Source organism: Festucalex cinctus, chromosome 10, assembly GCF_051991245.1.
Source record: "Festucalex cinctus isolate MCC-2025b chromosome 10, RoL_Fcin_1.0, whole genome shotgun sequence".
NCBI classification, from domain to species: domain Eukaryota; kingdom Metazoa; phylum Chordata; class Actinopteri; order Syngnathiformes; family Syngnathidae; genus Festucalex; species Festucalex cinctus.
In genome coordinates, this window is record NC_135420.1 from 16,380,430 (window position 1) to 16,395,731 (window position 15,302).

General features: G+C 43.3%; 1 protein-coding gene and 1 long non-coding RNA gene across 14 annotated transcripts in view; one reads left to right on the plus strand and one right to left on the minus strand.

Annotated features, from left to right (window-relative positions):
• LOC144026997 (uncharacterized) overlaps nt 1–15,302 on the minus strand; it is a 48,100-nt gene that overhangs the window by 13,768 nt on the left and 19,030 nt on the right. For 5 of the 13 annotated variants that reach the window (XR_013285347.1, XR_013285342.1, XR_013285338.1 and 2 more), the window contains 7 exons: nt 11,123–11,223; nt 10,904–11,051; nt 8,041–8,172; nt 7,159–7,371; nt 6,787–7,034; nt 6,524–6,673; nt 67–834 (listed from right to left, as the gene is read on the minus strand). This is a non-coding gene — a long non-coding RNA (uncharacterized LOC144026997). The remainder of the gene's footprint in view (nt 1–66; nt 835–6,523; nt 6,674–6,786; nt 7,035–7,158; nt 7,372–8,040; nt 8,173–10,903; nt 11,052–11,122; nt 11,224–15,302) is intronic. The other 8 variants (XR_013285349.1, XR_013285346.1, XR_013285348.1 and 5 more) reach the window with 8 other exon arrangements.
• The window catches only part of obscna (obscurin, cytoskeletal calmodulin and titin-interacting RhoGEF a), a 39,921-nt gene that overhangs the window by 3,247 nt on the left and 21,372 nt on the right, over nt 1–15,302 (plus strand). Inside the window, exons 4-33 of the mRNA XM_077534211.1 lie at nt 70–231; nt 330–434; nt 615–881; nt 2,206–2,475; nt 2,573–2,839; nt 2,920–3,183; nt 3,287–3,553; nt 3,629–3,898; nt 3,969–4,235; nt 4,428–4,694; nt 5,363–5,635; nt 5,720–5,983; nt 6,065–6,331; nt 6,428–6,694; nt 6,774–7,043; nt 7,146–7,412; nt 8,078–8,353; nt 8,444–8,710; nt 8,861–9,127; nt 10,498–10,764; nt 10,927–11,193; nt 11,479–11,745; nt 11,819–12,085; nt 12,157–12,423; nt 12,844–13,113; nt 13,182–13,460; nt 13,529–13,786; nt 13,855–14,121; nt 14,570–14,836; nt 14,902–15,168. Of these exons, the coding sequence (XP_077390337.1) occupies nt 70–231; nt 330–434; nt 615–881; nt 2,206–2,475; nt 2,573–2,839; nt 2,920–3,183; nt 3,287–3,553; nt 3,629–3,898; nt 3,969–4,235; nt 4,428–4,694; nt 5,363–5,635; nt 5,720–5,983; nt 6,065–6,331; nt 6,428–6,694; nt 6,774–7,043; nt 7,146–7,412; nt 8,078–8,353; nt 8,444–8,710; nt 8,861–9,127; nt 10,498–10,764; nt 10,927–11,193; nt 11,479–11,745; nt 11,819–12,085; nt 12,157–12,423; nt 12,844–13,113; nt 13,182–13,460; nt 13,529–13,786; nt 13,855–14,121; nt 14,570–14,836; nt 14,902–15,168 (7,767 nt within the window). The remainder of the gene's footprint in view (nt 1–69; nt 232–329; nt 435–614; nt 882–2,205; nt 2,476–2,572; nt 2,840–2,919; nt 3,184–3,286; nt 3,554–3,628; nt 3,899–3,968; nt 4,236–4,427; nt 4,695–5,362; nt 5,636–5,719; nt 5,984–6,064; nt 6,332–6,427; nt 6,695–6,773; nt 7,044–7,145; nt 7,413–8,077; nt 8,354–8,443; nt 8,711–8,860; nt 9,128–10,497; nt 10,765–10,926; nt 11,194–11,478; nt 11,746–11,818; nt 12,086–12,156; nt 12,424–12,843; nt 13,114–13,181; nt 13,461–13,528; nt 13,787–13,854; nt 14,122–14,569; nt 14,837–14,901; nt 15,169–15,302) is intronic.

The following is a 15,302-nucleotide window of genomic DNA, read 5'->3' on the forward strand; positions in this document are numbered from 1 at the left end:
GCATTTATGAAAACATCATTGCTTTCAGTAGGTTAATTATTATGGCTTGCTTCTTTAATTTCCTACCAGCTAGGGACACCCACATTGTCCAGGAACTTGAGGATGTTGATACTATCGAACGTCAGTCCGTCAGCTTCTTGTGTGAAGTAAACCAAGTGGATGTGGATGGTCGATGGTACAGAGACGACTGTAGGATCCGACATGGAGACAACATTAAGATCAGACATCAGGGTAAATGAGCCCATTAATTCATATTCTGTGAACATATTTAATAAAATATCTTCAAGGAAGGCAGAATTGTATTCCTTCTGTTCTGAAACTGGTTTCAGGTAAAACACACACCTTATCTTTTAAGTCGGTCAGGCCAGAGCACGCTGGAGAAATCAGATTCACTGCGGAACGCATCTCTTCTTACGCGACGCTTACAGTAAAAGGTGAGTCTGTTGGTGGCTAAAAAGTTCTAGCATTAAGTCAGTGGAATTTAATAGGAAACAACCTATTCTATCTGCACTAATTAAGGAACATCACCTGGGCAGGGCACAAAAACAGGGCCCTTTATGTTCGAGATGGTGGTTGGTAAAATACTTGACTGAGCTTGTTCTTTTAATCGTCAGAACTGCCAGTCCAAATAGTGCGTCCTCTCAGAGTCAAGATAGCCATGTATCACCACAGAGGCCTGCTGGAGTGCCAAGTTTCTCGAGCCAATGCTCAGGTCAAGTGGTACAAGAACAAGAGGGAGCTTGTGTCCAGCAAAAAATACCAACTTGTCAGCCAAGATGTTTACAGACAGCTCACGATTGACGACGTCTGCTCCTCAGACGAAGACACCTACACCTGCGACACAGGAGATGACAAAACCTGTTGTCAGCTTCTTGTTGAGGGTGAGATATACGCAGGCACTCTATACAAGGTTGCATGCATGTATGTAGATGTAGTGGAACCACAGTTGAAAGCCATAGTAGATTTGATTTTTCTTTATCTCAAACAAGCACAACTATAAAAACATCATGATAGATGAAATATAATAAAGGCACAATATGATAAGATGCAAGTTTGAGAAGAGGAGAAGGATGCATAGCTTATTAATTTCAGCCCCGCCCCCTGCCTCCACCTTCCTTTACAATATAATAAATTCAAGATCCACATAAATAACTTTTTAGAATATACGGTATGTAAAATAAACAATGTTTGTGTCATCTGCAAAAATCACTGTTTTTAAAATATTAAAAACTCATCAAATGTCATTGATGTATAAAATGAAAAGTTTGGGTTCCCAGGATAGAATCCTGCGGTACACCACAAGTAATGTTCAAGCTCAAGGACTTATGGTTAGAGATGCGAAGTAACAAACTAAGAAAAAACTTTGTGACTGTACTTCAGTAGTTTTTTTTCAGTACATTGTACTTTCCTGAGTACTTTCCTTAGTATTTTTTAGACTATTTTTTACTTTTATCCGTTACATGTTAGCATGAGTATCTGTACTTTTTTATTCAATGCATATCAAAACAAGGTCGTTACTTTTGTTTTTAAAAGCCTGAAAACTATTTAAATACTTTACCTGGAAGTAAAAACAGCCGTCAATGTCTCCTGGCTCCAATCATATGAAGCGTTACACACGGTCCCCTAACTCGCTATCACATGACGTGCAATTGGCTTAGATTAGGACAACCCATAAATATGACGGTAATGCGCGCCACCACACCAGAGGATAATTTGGACCTGATAAGAAGAACACTGCAGACAGCCAGTCAACAATATGAAAGTTCAATCATGTCAGCGAGGAGTGGACCAGCAACATGAGCGTGTGATACTCAACACTGTCGACTCAACGCAGGGCAAGTCAGAGTCAACTGGCCGATATATACCCATTATTGCTCCATTAGCTAATATCTTTCAAATTGACGTAGGAGGAATCGTCTGGTAAAAATACTCTTTTACTCATCAAGTACATTTCAGAGCCTGTACTTTTTTTTTATTTTTGCATAAGTAATTGTACTTTTACTTGAGTAGAGAATGTCAGTACTTTTCCTAACCTATTTGGACAAACTTTCCTATTTACTGATGTAACTTTGCAACTAGATAAGTGAGATCTGCTTGGATTTTATTTAAAACATGTTTTATTCTTACAGAAAATAATAGAAATCATTATACAGAATGTACGTGTCAATAACGGAAGTATGCTGTGTGTCGTGACTGTCCATGCAGAGCAGGCTATGAGCATTGTTCGGGGCATGAGCTCAGTGGAAGTGACAGAACCAGAGCCAGCCCTCTTCCAAGTGGAGACCAGCCTGAAATCAGGAAGGCCGCCCAAATGGACCCTGAATGGGAATGTTTTGGAGCCCAGAGAAGACGTGGACATCTACAGGGAGGGTAACATCCACAGCCTTTGCCTCACCTCCACAGACAGCTCCATGTCGGGGCCTGTTGTTTTTGTTGCTGGCAAGAGCCGTTCTACTGCGGAGCTTACGGTAATAGGTGGGTGAACCATCCCTCCCCCAAGTACATCCTCTCTGTGATCATTAGAAGGGTGAAGGTATCGCTTTCAGCTGGTAAACTATTTCTTTCCCTGTAGAGCGGCCCCTCCAAGTTGTCCGCAGTTTGGAAGATGTGGAAGCCAAGGAGAACAGCTCTGTCACTCTGAGCTGTGAGTTTGCCCCCTCCCCCAGGGTGGTGAGGTGGTTTAAAGGTCGTACGGCTCTGAAGACTTCAAACAAGTACAGCATGAGGAGAGAGAGGAAACGTGCAGAGCTGACAATCCATGGCTTGGTAGGGATGGATGCAGGGCAGTATCGCTGCATGGCGGGGGGTTCACAGAGCACAGCACATGTTAAGGTCGAAGGTATGTAGGTTAAGTATGATTTATTGAGTTGAGAACTGATCCAACTTGTATTGGATTCACTCTTTTTTTCTTAATCACAGTGCGAAGGCTAAAGCTGGTGAAACACCTTGAACCGGTGGAACTTGAAGAGGACGGAGTTGCCAGTTTTGCTTGTGAGCTCAACTATGTGGTTGCCAACGTAGAGTGGCTCCTCAACAATGTCCGCCTCTATTCCAATGCCATAAACAGGATCCAACACATGGGTACCATGCACAGCCTCTTCATTAAGAAGCTGAGACCCCAACACAGCGGAGTTACCTTTAAAGCTGGCCTTCTTTCGGAGACAACAACTTTAAAGGTTAAAGGTCAGCTAAAATAAAAGGTTTTCTGATATTCTGGTTTATTTCAGAGAACTATTCCCATAAATGCTAAATTTATGTTTTATATTACTGTTTCTATTGCCTTTAGAGCGGCCTGCGGTTTTCCTAAGACCACTGGAAGATGCAGTTGGGGAAGAACAAGGGGAGGTCTGCCTACAGTGTGAAATTTCCAAAGAGTCTGTGATCCCAGTCTGGAGGAAGAATGGCATTGTCCTGACAGCAGATGAAAAACATGAGTTGTGCCAGTACGGGAGGTCCATGGCACTGATTATTCATTGCTTGACCAAAGATGATGCTGGACAGTACACCTGTGATCTGGGCACCAGCCAGACCAAGGCTAAAGTTACTGTACATGGTTGGTTGAAGAGTAGTACAATTAAAATACGTGGAGAGTGCATATTTAAATGATCCATGTTTGATCTATTTACAGATTTACATATCACTATTATGCAGCGTTTGAAGACAACATCCATACTGGAGGGTGAAAGTTGCACTTTTGAATGTCAGCTCTCTCACCTTCTTAGTGATGAGCCTTTCTGGACCATTAACGGTCAAGTGGTTGTCTCCAACGGCCACTTCCTGGTCATCAACAACGGTCGCAAATACAAGTTGAGAATTAAAGATGCAGCTTTGTCTGATGCTGGAGACGTGATCTTTACAATTAAAGACTTAAGCTGCAGAACCATGCTCTTTGTCAAAGGTAAATAGTATTATAACCAATGCAAGATGAATTCATATAAAAAATGTAAATGTGTGTCCTGTGATGTTAGAGAGGCCAGTGCACATTTTTAGGGATCTGCTGAATGTCAAGACTGTGCCAGGTGAGGATGCGGAGCTGAGTTGTGAGATCACCAAACCTGAGGTCACCATCCACTGGTTGAAAAACGGCCATTTAATCAGGCAGAGTCACAAATATAGGATGAGTGTGGAAAAGAACCTGGCACGGCTGATAGTCAAGAACACCACAATCAGAGATTCAGGAGAGTACTGCTGTCAGGCTGATGGGGTTGCCTCCCGTGCCAAGTTAGAGGTCAGAGGTAAGTACTTGAGAAAAACATTGTTCTGGATTATCACATTTTTCTTCAAGAAGATTCAATCAATATCACTAAAAGAAAATAAGGTGGTGAGACACTGATGTCAAGGCACAACTTACTCTAGAAGGCTGAAGGGTTGGTAGAATTGCTATACTAAGCATTCACATTCAATTTCTAAACTATGTTTCATTTCAGAACTGCAACACTCATTTGCAAGGGAGTTAAAGGACACCAAAGCAGAGGAAAAGGGTAAAGTGACCCTGGAGTGCGAGACCAGACTGCCAGCCAAGCGAGTGACCTGGCTGAAGGGCATGATGGAGCTGAGATCTAGTAGGAAGTATGTCATGAGGCAAAAGGGTGTGGTGCTGTCACTCACCATCACTTATCTGGAGAAATTGGACACAGATATCTACACATGTGACGTTGGGACCATGCAGAGCCGTGCACAGCTGACCGTGCAGGGTGAGGAAAACACTAGACACTTGTTTAATAAAGTTCTAGTCAGGGAAAATAGCTTCCATCTTTCTTAAGCAGCACAGCAAAAAATAGACCGATCCGGGAAATTGGGATCAAAGTAGTCTGTAACTGATCACCGCACACCTACCAACTTGCTGCAACACTAAAGGCCTAATAATAACCTTGGTATTATTACAGGGAAAATTGAGAATTGAAGTGACACCAATATTATTTAAACATGCCCAATTGTCAAGGATAAAGAAGATTCTACTGGCCAATGTAGATAAATTTCGTTGTTGGCGGAGAGACTGTGGATATTCAAGAGGCTGAAGGCAATGATGGCTCCAACTACTGACTGTATGAATGCAAACTTCTGTTCCTTCATTTCAATGGATGGAAGATCATGTGGCAATCAACATTTGTAATCCCAGCCAATTTAGTTGCAGACAGTTGGCAGCACGTGAAAACAAGTTGCAAACTTCGTGTGCAGCTGACTTTAATCTTTTTAGTAGGAAACCGTTATAGAGGTTTGGGTTATGGGCCTCGGAAGAACTAACATTTAAGTACAGTTCAGGACAAACGTGAATGCAAAACCGATAGCTTCTAATATTTAACCTTTTTAATATAGGGGCTAGCGAAATGAGATTTTTAGTCCGTTTTTCTGTCTGTTTCAGGCCAGAAGGTGGTGATCCTGGATGAACTGGAGGACACTGAGTGTCTCGAAGGCGACACAGTCACATTCAAGTGTCAAATCTGTCCCAGTGACTACACGGGGGTGAAGTGGTACCTGGACGAGACTCTGCTTTACAATAATCAGCTTAATGAGATCCAGATGTTGGCAGGAGGCTACCACACGTTGACATTTAGACAGCTGGCCCGCAAAGACACTGGTACCATTTCGTTTGCAGCCGGTGACAAACGATCATATGCGTCACTGTTGGTCAGAGGTGAGGATTTGTCATTGCTTCGTTTTTTTTTTCTTGTTCCGTTTCATTTAGTCTTTAATTGCTTTGACATGTTCCCTTTGCCAGAGAGACGTCCAACCATTTGTAAAGCGCTTGAGGACTGTGAGGCTATTGAAGGAGGGGGTCTCGTTTTGTCCTGCGTAACCTCAAAGCCATGTCACATCCTGTGGTACAAAGATTGCTGTCTGATGTGGAACTCATCAAGGTACTTTGCAAGTCGTGTGGGATGTGAGGCTCGGCTGGCAATTCGTGAGGTCTGCCAAAGTGATGCTGGGGTGTATGAATGCAGCGCTGGATCTGTTACAACGAGAGCTGTTGTAACTGTCAAAGGTATCAATGGGAATTCTCCATATAAATGAACAATAACATAAATTTGCTTTTGTCTAATGTTACTACTGGATCTATTTTTAGCTATCCCAGCTGAGTTCACAAAGCCTCTGCAGAACGTAGAGTCCCGAGAAGGTGAAACTGCTACCCTGACCTGTGAGTACTCTTTGCCGGGAGTCCAGTTCCAATGGAGAAAAGGCATTGAGAACCTCAGGCCTGGAGACAAGTATGTAATGAAACAGAAACTGACCATCAATTCGCTCATAATCCGAGCTCTAAAGCCAGAGGACGCAGGGGAGTACACCTGTCAATGCAGAGGCCACCACACTTCAGCAAGGCTCAAAGTACAAGGTAAAGCCATGTTCATGATTTTGGTCTTGTTAGGTTCTGTTTGCACTTTCTTTTCACCTTTACCAATCCTATCCTTTTTTGTTCCTTGCTTTCCAGCCATTCCGATTACATTCATCCAGCAACTGAAGAACATTCATGCAGAGGAAGGGAGTAATATCATATTGCGATGTGAACTCTCCAAATCTGGCATACCAATAGAATGGATGAGAGGCCAAGAAGTGTTGAAGAATGGAGTGAAGTACCAGATGAGAAGATGGGAGACAACTCTGGAGCTTTTGATATGGAAAGCTGTTCCTGAAGACAGTGGGCTGTACAAGTGTTTGTGTGCCGATCAGGTCACATCTGCCACCATCAAAATCAAAGGTAGCAAATAAATATTCTATTGCCAAAGTACATCAGAATCCTGATTTATTGGTGCAAAATATTTCTGAATATTCCTCAGCATTGCCACTGACCTTCAAGCAGAAGCTGCGCAACGTGATGTTCGAGGAGGGCAACACTGCAACTTTACGCTGTGAGCTTTCCAAAGCATCCCTCTTTGTGGAGTGGAGGAAGAAGGGGGATGAGCTCATCAAGAATGGCGACAAATATCACATTCGCCAGAGGGACACGCTGATTGAACTGAGGATCCTTGATGTGACGCCAGAAGACAGCGACATCTACACATGCATTTGTGGGAGCATAGAGACCACAGCGACCCTCACTGTGAATGGTACAGTTAACGTGACGTCAACATTAATTTTTCAGAATAAACATGGTTTATGTGTGCATTATTGTTTCTGGAAGATTGACATATTTCTATGTTGCTTTTTAGCGCTCCCGATCACCTTCAAGCAAAAGCTGAAGAACCTTCAAGTGGAGGAAGGACACAACATCACGCTGTCTTGTGAGATCTCCAAGCCTGGCATTGCTGTGGAGTGGAGGTTGGCCGGTGAGCTGCTAGAGGATGGGGAGAAGTACCAGATGAAGCAGAGAGGCTCTGTGCTGGAGCTGACTATCAGAGATGCTCTGCCGGAGGACAGTGGCATCTATGCCTGTGTCTGCAGAGACCAGAAGACAAAGGCAACAGTTAAAGTCATTGGTATGTTCTACAGTATGCTAAGGTTGTTTGTTGTAACCATTTTGAAACATGTTGAAACAAGTTCTTATGGCTGTGATTGCTTTGCGTTACATCATGTCTGATGTACTAAAAATGGTGTCTATTTTACGGACTACAAGTCTAATTAGGGATTTCAATCCCCTAATGTTCTCTGGCGGACCATAGGGTAGATGACGCTCACTTTGAAAACGACTGGTCTAAACCATTGCAACAATATGGACACGGTTCATTATTGCAGTGTTTCCCAACCCTGGTCCTCGGGCCTGGTCCTCGTTATCAGGCTTCTCCAGAGCTTGCTAATGAGCTGTCATAAGTATCACCTGCGTTGCAAATAGAGAGACATGGAAAACAGGGTGGATAGTGTTCCGAGGACCAGGGTTGAAAAACACTGCATTATTGTACTGTATTTACAATTTGGTGGTTGATCTAGGCCAGTTAGCTCGCCCTTAAATCTCAATTGCTAATGTTAGAGGTGAAGTAGAACAGCGATTGTGAGGCATGGTGACTCCGAGGTCCAACACCAGATCCTTGACTACACAAATGGAACAAAATTCGCACAGGAACACTCCAAAATCGTCTAGAAGTTTCAAGTATGAAATCAACTACATACCTGTACATGTAAATCCATCTTCTTTGTCCTTGTGAAGCTGTTCCCGCCACATTTAAAGGGAGTCTGAAAAGCCAGGAGGCAGAGGAGGGCAGCTGTGTGACGCTCCACTGTGAAGTGTCAAAAACAGATGCCCTGGTAGAGTGGCAGAAAAACGGAAAGGTGCTGTCTGAGGAGATGTCAGGGAGAAAGTATCGGCTGAAGCTTGAAGGGAAGGCAGCTGAGTTGACCATTGTCAACGTTCAAGTGGAAGACGCCGGAAGGTACAGCTGTGTTACAGGAGATGAGAAAACCACTGCTGAGCTCAAAGTGAAACGTGAGTAAAATTCGAACATCAGGACATTTAAAGTTATTTTCGGGTATTTCCATACTGGTGACATAAATCTGTGTGTGCTCTGCCAAACAGCACTTCCTGTCATATTCAAACGTGCGCTCCAGAATTTGGAGGTGAAGGAAGGCGACAGTGGGCTTTTCTGCTGTGAGCTCTCCAAACCCGGAGCTCCAGTAGAGTGGAGGAGAGGTCGTGTGCTCCTGAGCAGTGGAGGCAAGTATGAGATGAAGCAGGAAGGGCCTTACACAAAGTTGATTGTCAACAACGTGCAAGATAGCGACGCTGGGAAATACATTTGCAAGACCAAGGACAGCCAATCAACTGCAGAGCTGTCGGTCCAGGGTGAGTTGACACATCCTCGTACGTTCATCTTGAAATACATTGCTTTACTTTTGTTTGCCTAATCAATTAACAAGATAACTGTTGTCAGTAACATATTAATATAATCCATATAAAACGGAATACAGTGGTTGGCCAAATTATTTTTTTTAGGTTTACCACCACGTTTCATGGTCATGCTTGCCAACCAGGAGGTGATTGAAGGCAACAGTGTGTTTATGCGCTGTGAGCTTAACAAACCTGCCCACTCAGTGGAGTGGAGGAGAGGAGGGCTGGTGTTGAGGCAAGGAGACAAGTACCAGATGAGGAAGAAGGATTTACAGCTGGAGATGAATATTAGTGAAGTCACTCTCCAAGATGCTGGTGATTACGCCTGTATTTGTGGTGAAGAAAGTACTACAGCGTGCCTCACAGTGAATGGTCAGTATACACGAGTGCAACTATGATCATATAATAATGACTAACATATTTTATTTGAAAACGTCTTTCAAGACCCTCATTGGCATTGTGCATCAATAAAACAACAATTAAAAAAAAACAACAACAAAAAACTTGAAAACAACAACAACAACACAGTTTTAAATAGATGTGCTTTGAGTTTGGATTTAAAAGTGGTAAGAAAGGATGAGGTCAGGTGGCAAAAAGTTCCAGAGCTGGAGAGCAGAGTAGAGAGCAGTAGCAGAGCTGAAGTAACGGACAGAGCCGTTCGATATTGCACAGGTGCAAGTAGGCTGATTGAGTTATATTACTGTTATGCTTAAGGAATGATCGTATGCTGTCGACGGTGAAACCCAGAATCTTAAACTGAGGGGAAGCTATAGTTAGTGGTGTTTGGAGAAACTGCCAACTTTGGATAATTGACATTTTGTTCTAACAAGAAGAACTTCTGTTTTGTCAGTTTAGCAAAATGAAGTTAGAGGTTAACCAGGTGTTGATTTCTGATAAACAGTGAGGGAGGAAGTAAAATGTTTGCAGGAGAGGAAGCGCTGGGTGACATCCACACAATGATAGGTGATATTGAATTTATGAAAAATTGTGCCAAGGGAGAGGAAGTAGATAAGGTAAAACAGGGGGTCCAGGACAGAGCTCTGGGGCACACCTGAAGTAACTGGTTGAAGGTTGGATGAAAAGGACTTTAACTGGATAAACTGAGTGTATTCTTTGAGGTATGAATTGAACCAGTCGAGGGTGGTGTGGGTGTTGCCGATGGTGGAGAGTCTATTGAGGATGGTGTGTGAGGGTGTCAACGGTCCCACTGAGGTCGAGGAGGTTGAGGATGGAGAGTGAACCGGAGTGAGCTGCAGCAAGGAAATCAGAGGTCATTTTAAATAAAGCTGTTTCAGTATGGTGGAGTGGACAAAAAACTAAAACCTAACCTAAAATAAAAAGGGTAAATTGGAGATGGGGCAGAAGTTATTGTAAATGTTGGGTTCTGAACCAGTTTTTATTTTGTTGTTGTTTTTGTTTTAATATGGGTGACAGCTGCAGTTTTGAACAATGACGGGATGACACTGGTGAAGTCAGAGTGAATAATGAGAGATGACGGTAACCAGTGAAGAATTTAACCATGATTGTGGGGAAAGGATTGAGTGGGCAAGTGGAGGCCTTGGATTTATGCATGAAATCTGCAATATCAAAAACATATAGTTATATAGCTATAACCCTTGAATACACGTAAGCTCTAAACACACAACAGTCAACAGCAATTCAACCAAAAACAAGTCAAATCCCGTGATACTCATGATATTATAGTGTTTTACATTTGGTAATGTCTCTTATTTTCCCGTTAGAACGACCTGTCAAATTCCTCCATGAACTGAGTAATATTGAAGTGCAAGAGGGAAACGGGGTAACACTTTGCTGCCAGCTCTCCAAAGCAGGCCTCCCTGCTCAGTGGATGAAGGGAGATGATGTGTTAACCAATGGTGAGAGGTATCAGCTCAAGCAGAGAGGTTCCACACTGGAGCTGCTCATTAGAAAGAGTCAGCCTGAAGACAGTGGTATTTACAGCTGCGTTTGCGAGGATATTAAAAGTACAGCCACAATCATAATCACTGGTGAGAGAACACAATTTGACTGTTTTTTATGCAATTACAGTACTGACCACAGGATTAGCTACAAGACAAGTTTTGATAGTGCTATTATGTATCAACTTGCATAAGCATATTTACTATTGTCGACAGTAAGTGTACATACCTCACAATATTTGCCACCCGCAGCAATTCCAGTGACGTTCAAGCAAAAGTTGAAGAACCAGGAAACTGTGGAGCAGAGCAGTGTGACCCTCCACTGCGAGCTCTCCAAACCAGGAGTCCCAGTTGAGTGGAGAAAGGATGCTCAGCTCCTGGGGGAGTGCGCCAAATATCAGATGAAGCAAGAGGGGAGGGTGTGTGAGATGCAGATCACAGAACTAACCCTCAAGGATACTGGCGAATACAGCTGCTCTGTTGGTACAGCTGTGACTTCAGCCGATATCAAAGTAAGAGGTAGGCTTCAGTCAACTCAGTACAAGTTACCTGTGAGTATAGTCACAGTTTACTTGGTGAGTTTATGTGAAAACAAAGGATCAGAGATGCTGTTTCAGTAAATAATTAATAGGAGCAATCATATCCATTATGCAATGTATTTATGCAGTTCTACACGACAATCTACAGCCACTGTCAATATTTTAAATCCCTGTCAAGAACCACTTTTACAGAACTTCACAGTTTTCAGCTCGTGTATGAAAGAATTTGAAACATGTTTGATTGTTTATGTGTTGGTTTTCTCAGCCCTTCCTGTTACATTTAAGCAAGAAGTTCAGAATTTGGAGCTGAAGGAAGGTGACAGTGGAGTGTTCTACTGTGAGTTGTCCAAACCTGGAGCACCAGTGGACTGGAGGAAAGGAAGAGTGATCCTGAAGCCCGGTTATAAATATGAAATGAAACAGGAGGGAAATTTGACCAAACTATTTGTCAACAATGTTGAAGAGAGTGATGCTGGAAAGTACACTTGCAAGACTAAAGACAGCCAATCAACTGCTGAGCTAATAGTGAAAGGTGAGTGATCGCACAGTTACTACAATATACCCAACTGTTCCCTCCAGATATACATTAGAAAATGTATTTCCAGCACCTCCCATCACATTCAAAACTAAGTTGAAGAACCTGCAAGTGGAGGAAGAGAACAGCGTGACGTTGACATGCGAATTATCCAAGCCTGGCCTTCCTGTTGAGTGGAGGAAAGGCCAGGAGCTGCTGAATAATAATTTCAAGTATCAGCTAAGAAATCGAAACAGCATCCTGGAGCTGACCATCAAAAACATTCAAATGGAGGACAGTGGAGTCTACAGCTGTACCTATGGCGATACCAAGACCGTAGCCAACATCACTGTTACACGTAAGAAATGATCGCTATGTGTAAATGTGTGTTGTGAAATAGTAGTAATTTTCTCTATCCCACATCCACAGCTATTCCCCTCACTTTTAAGATGGGCTTAAAAAACCAGGAGGCCGCTGAGGGAGGCAACGTGACCCTACGTTGTGAATTGTCCAGGACAGGGGTATCTGTACAATGGTGGAAGGGAGAGGACCAGGTCTCTCACAGCGGGCGTTATCAAATGACCCTCAAGGGCAACATAGCTGAGATGAGCATCAGAAACGTCCAGCCAGAGGACGTTGGGGAGTACAGTTGTGTCTTTGGCGAGCAGAAGACGACAGCGGAAGTGAACGTGAGAGGTAACGGTCATTATTATTAATGAAATGTGTCAGATAAGAATGTGTTAATAATTCATGTGGCTTTATGTTCTGAGGTTTTTCCAGATTCACACTGTGTCCCCCTTTAAAGGTGCAGAGCTTGAGCCTTGCTTTTCTCTTACCCTTCCTTATATTTTTACTTTTCATCTACGAAACTCGGGGCGTGAAAGGTGACCTATCAGGCTTCTGTCTTCCTCCGTTTTTCATTGCTGATAGCATGTTTCTTGGACGCGTTGTGACTGGGGGAATTGCCCCCTTAGGGATCAATAAATTAATTTGAATCTGAATAATTGTTGGGAATCTTATACTTGAGAGGACTGTTCTACCTTGTCTATCAAACACAATCATTTCCACAGTTTCATTGTTTCATCTCAAGTAACATCTCTTTTTTTCTTATACTAGCGGCAGCATCGGTGTTCTTTGAGAAGGAATTGGAGAGCCAAGCGGTGATGGAGGGCAAATTGGTGCTGCTGTCATGTGAAGTTTCTAGTGCAAATGTCCCAGTAACTTGGAAAAAGGACAACACTGTCATTGAAGAAGGGGGCCGAGTAATTATTACGAAGAAAGGACCTACGCATATGCTTGAGATCAAGCAGCTGAACTCGGAGGATGCTGGTGAATACTGTTGCATTACCAGGGGCAAGAAGACCACCGCCAAGTTGATTGTGAGGGGTACGTGTAAACACAAAAATCTCCCACTCCATTGGTAAAAAGATAACTTTCTCTGTCCTTCTCCACAGAACGAGTGCGAATTGTTACAGAGCTTCAAGACATCACTGTGACTGCGGGGGAGGACGCCATGTTTGTGTGTGAGCTTAGCCACTCCAATGTGAATGAGGGTGTGTGGTGGCTCGGCTCCAGTCCACTGCAGAGGAACGAAATGAACCAGATGACATGCCAGGGTCGCATACACCGACTTGTCCTCACCATGACAACCCCCGAGGAGACGGGCATTGTGGCATTTGTGGTTGGGGAGGAAAGGACATCAGCAAGTCTTCTAGTGGTGCCAAAGGCCAAAGGTGTGGAGATACATTTATCAAGACCTATTATGAAGATTTATTCATTAAATGGATGTTTTAATTTTCAGTTTTATTTGAGGAGAAACCTCGAGATATTCTAATCTTGGAAGGAGAAATTGCTACTTTGTCCTGCACAACCTCTGACTTTACCACCCCTGTTACATGGAGGCGCAACCATATCCCTCTCCGAAACGGTGAGAAATTTGAAATACGAAAGGAGGGAAAAGTCAACTTATTGCTTATCCATGATGTGGAGCCCCTGGATGCTGGAGTTTACTCCTGTGATACAGGCGATGCACAGGCCAGTGCTAAGCTTACTGTGACAGGTAATACAGGAAGTAATACAGATTTACAAAGGTGTGCCCATTTATGTAATTTATCTTTCCATTTCCAGAGCTCCCACCATTTTTCCAGGAAGAGTTACAAAGTGTTGAGACTGAGGAGGGAAGCTCGGCCGTCCTGTACTGTGAGCTCTCCAAACTCGGGCTGCCGGTACAATGGAAGAAGAACAGTTTGCCACTTAGGGCCGGCAGGAAGTACGAAATGAAGCAAGATGGCTGCTTTCTTCAGCTTCACATTAAGGAGCTTAAAATTGAGGACAGTGGCAGCTACACATGTCAAGCAGGAAATGCAGAAACTACTGCAACGATTACAGTCAAGGGTAAGGTCAATTTGATATTGCAATCAGTCAGGTTGATCCCAAAAGTGTTTCATGGGGTTCATGACATGACTGTGCGGACCAGCAGTAGGTTTTATGGACTGTTCTAACTGAACATCTTAGAACAAAAAGGTCCTTCCACACGTTCTTCCCAAAGAAGTAAACTGCAATTATCATGGTTTGCTGAGGTTTGCATGTCCATGGGTACGCTGGCTTCTAAAAACTGTCCATTGGTGTGAATGTCAGTGTGAATGGTTGTTTGCCTATTCTGTATGTGCCCTGCGATTGACTTCTTGTCTAGGGTGTACCGTATTTCTGCCTAGCCAGATGGGACAGCCTTCAGCTCATCTGTGACCCTAATGAGGACAATCAGTGTCAAAACTGCTCAATAGATTCACCTCTGTTTTCATTATATTAACATTTTGAGCACTGGATGTTCATTATTGTCCAGAGCTTCCTCCGTTCTTCAAGAAAGATTTACGAAATGTGCGGATGGAGGAGGGAGGTTCCGTTTCTTTGAGCTGTGAGCTGTCTAAACCTGGTGCGCCAGTGCAGTGGAAAAAGAACAGACTGCCTCTGAGGGCCAACAGGAAGTATGAGATGAAGCAAGACGGCTGCCTCCTCCAGCTTAGCATTATGGACCTCAAACCTGAAGACAGTGGCAGCTACTCATGCCATGTGGGAAGTGTAGAATCAACTGCGACTATAACAGTGACAGGTAGGTGAAGCGTCTTATAGTTTCTGCTTAGTGCTTCTCTCATCTTTGAATCAAATCTTTCCTAGAACTTCCACCATTTTTCAAAGAAAACTTACAGAATGTAAAGGCTGAAGAGGGAGGTATCGCCTCCTTGTGCTGTAAGGTTTCAAAGCCTGACACTGTGATACAATGGAAGAAGAACAAGTTGCCATTAAGAGCCAGCAACAAGTATGAGATGAAGCAGGATGGTTGCCTCCTCCAGCTTCACATCAAGGAGCTCAAACCAGAAGACAGTGGAAGTTACACTTGTCAAGCAGGAAGTACAGAGACCACCGCAACTGTGTCAGTAAAAGGTACTGTTCTTGTATCTTTGAACCTTAACTGCTCTAAAAAATGATAGTTATATATCAACTTGGATAGAAATAATCATCCACAAAGGGCTGTTTTCTGACAGTGTATTTTTGTGGGTCATCTTAAAATGCTGTAA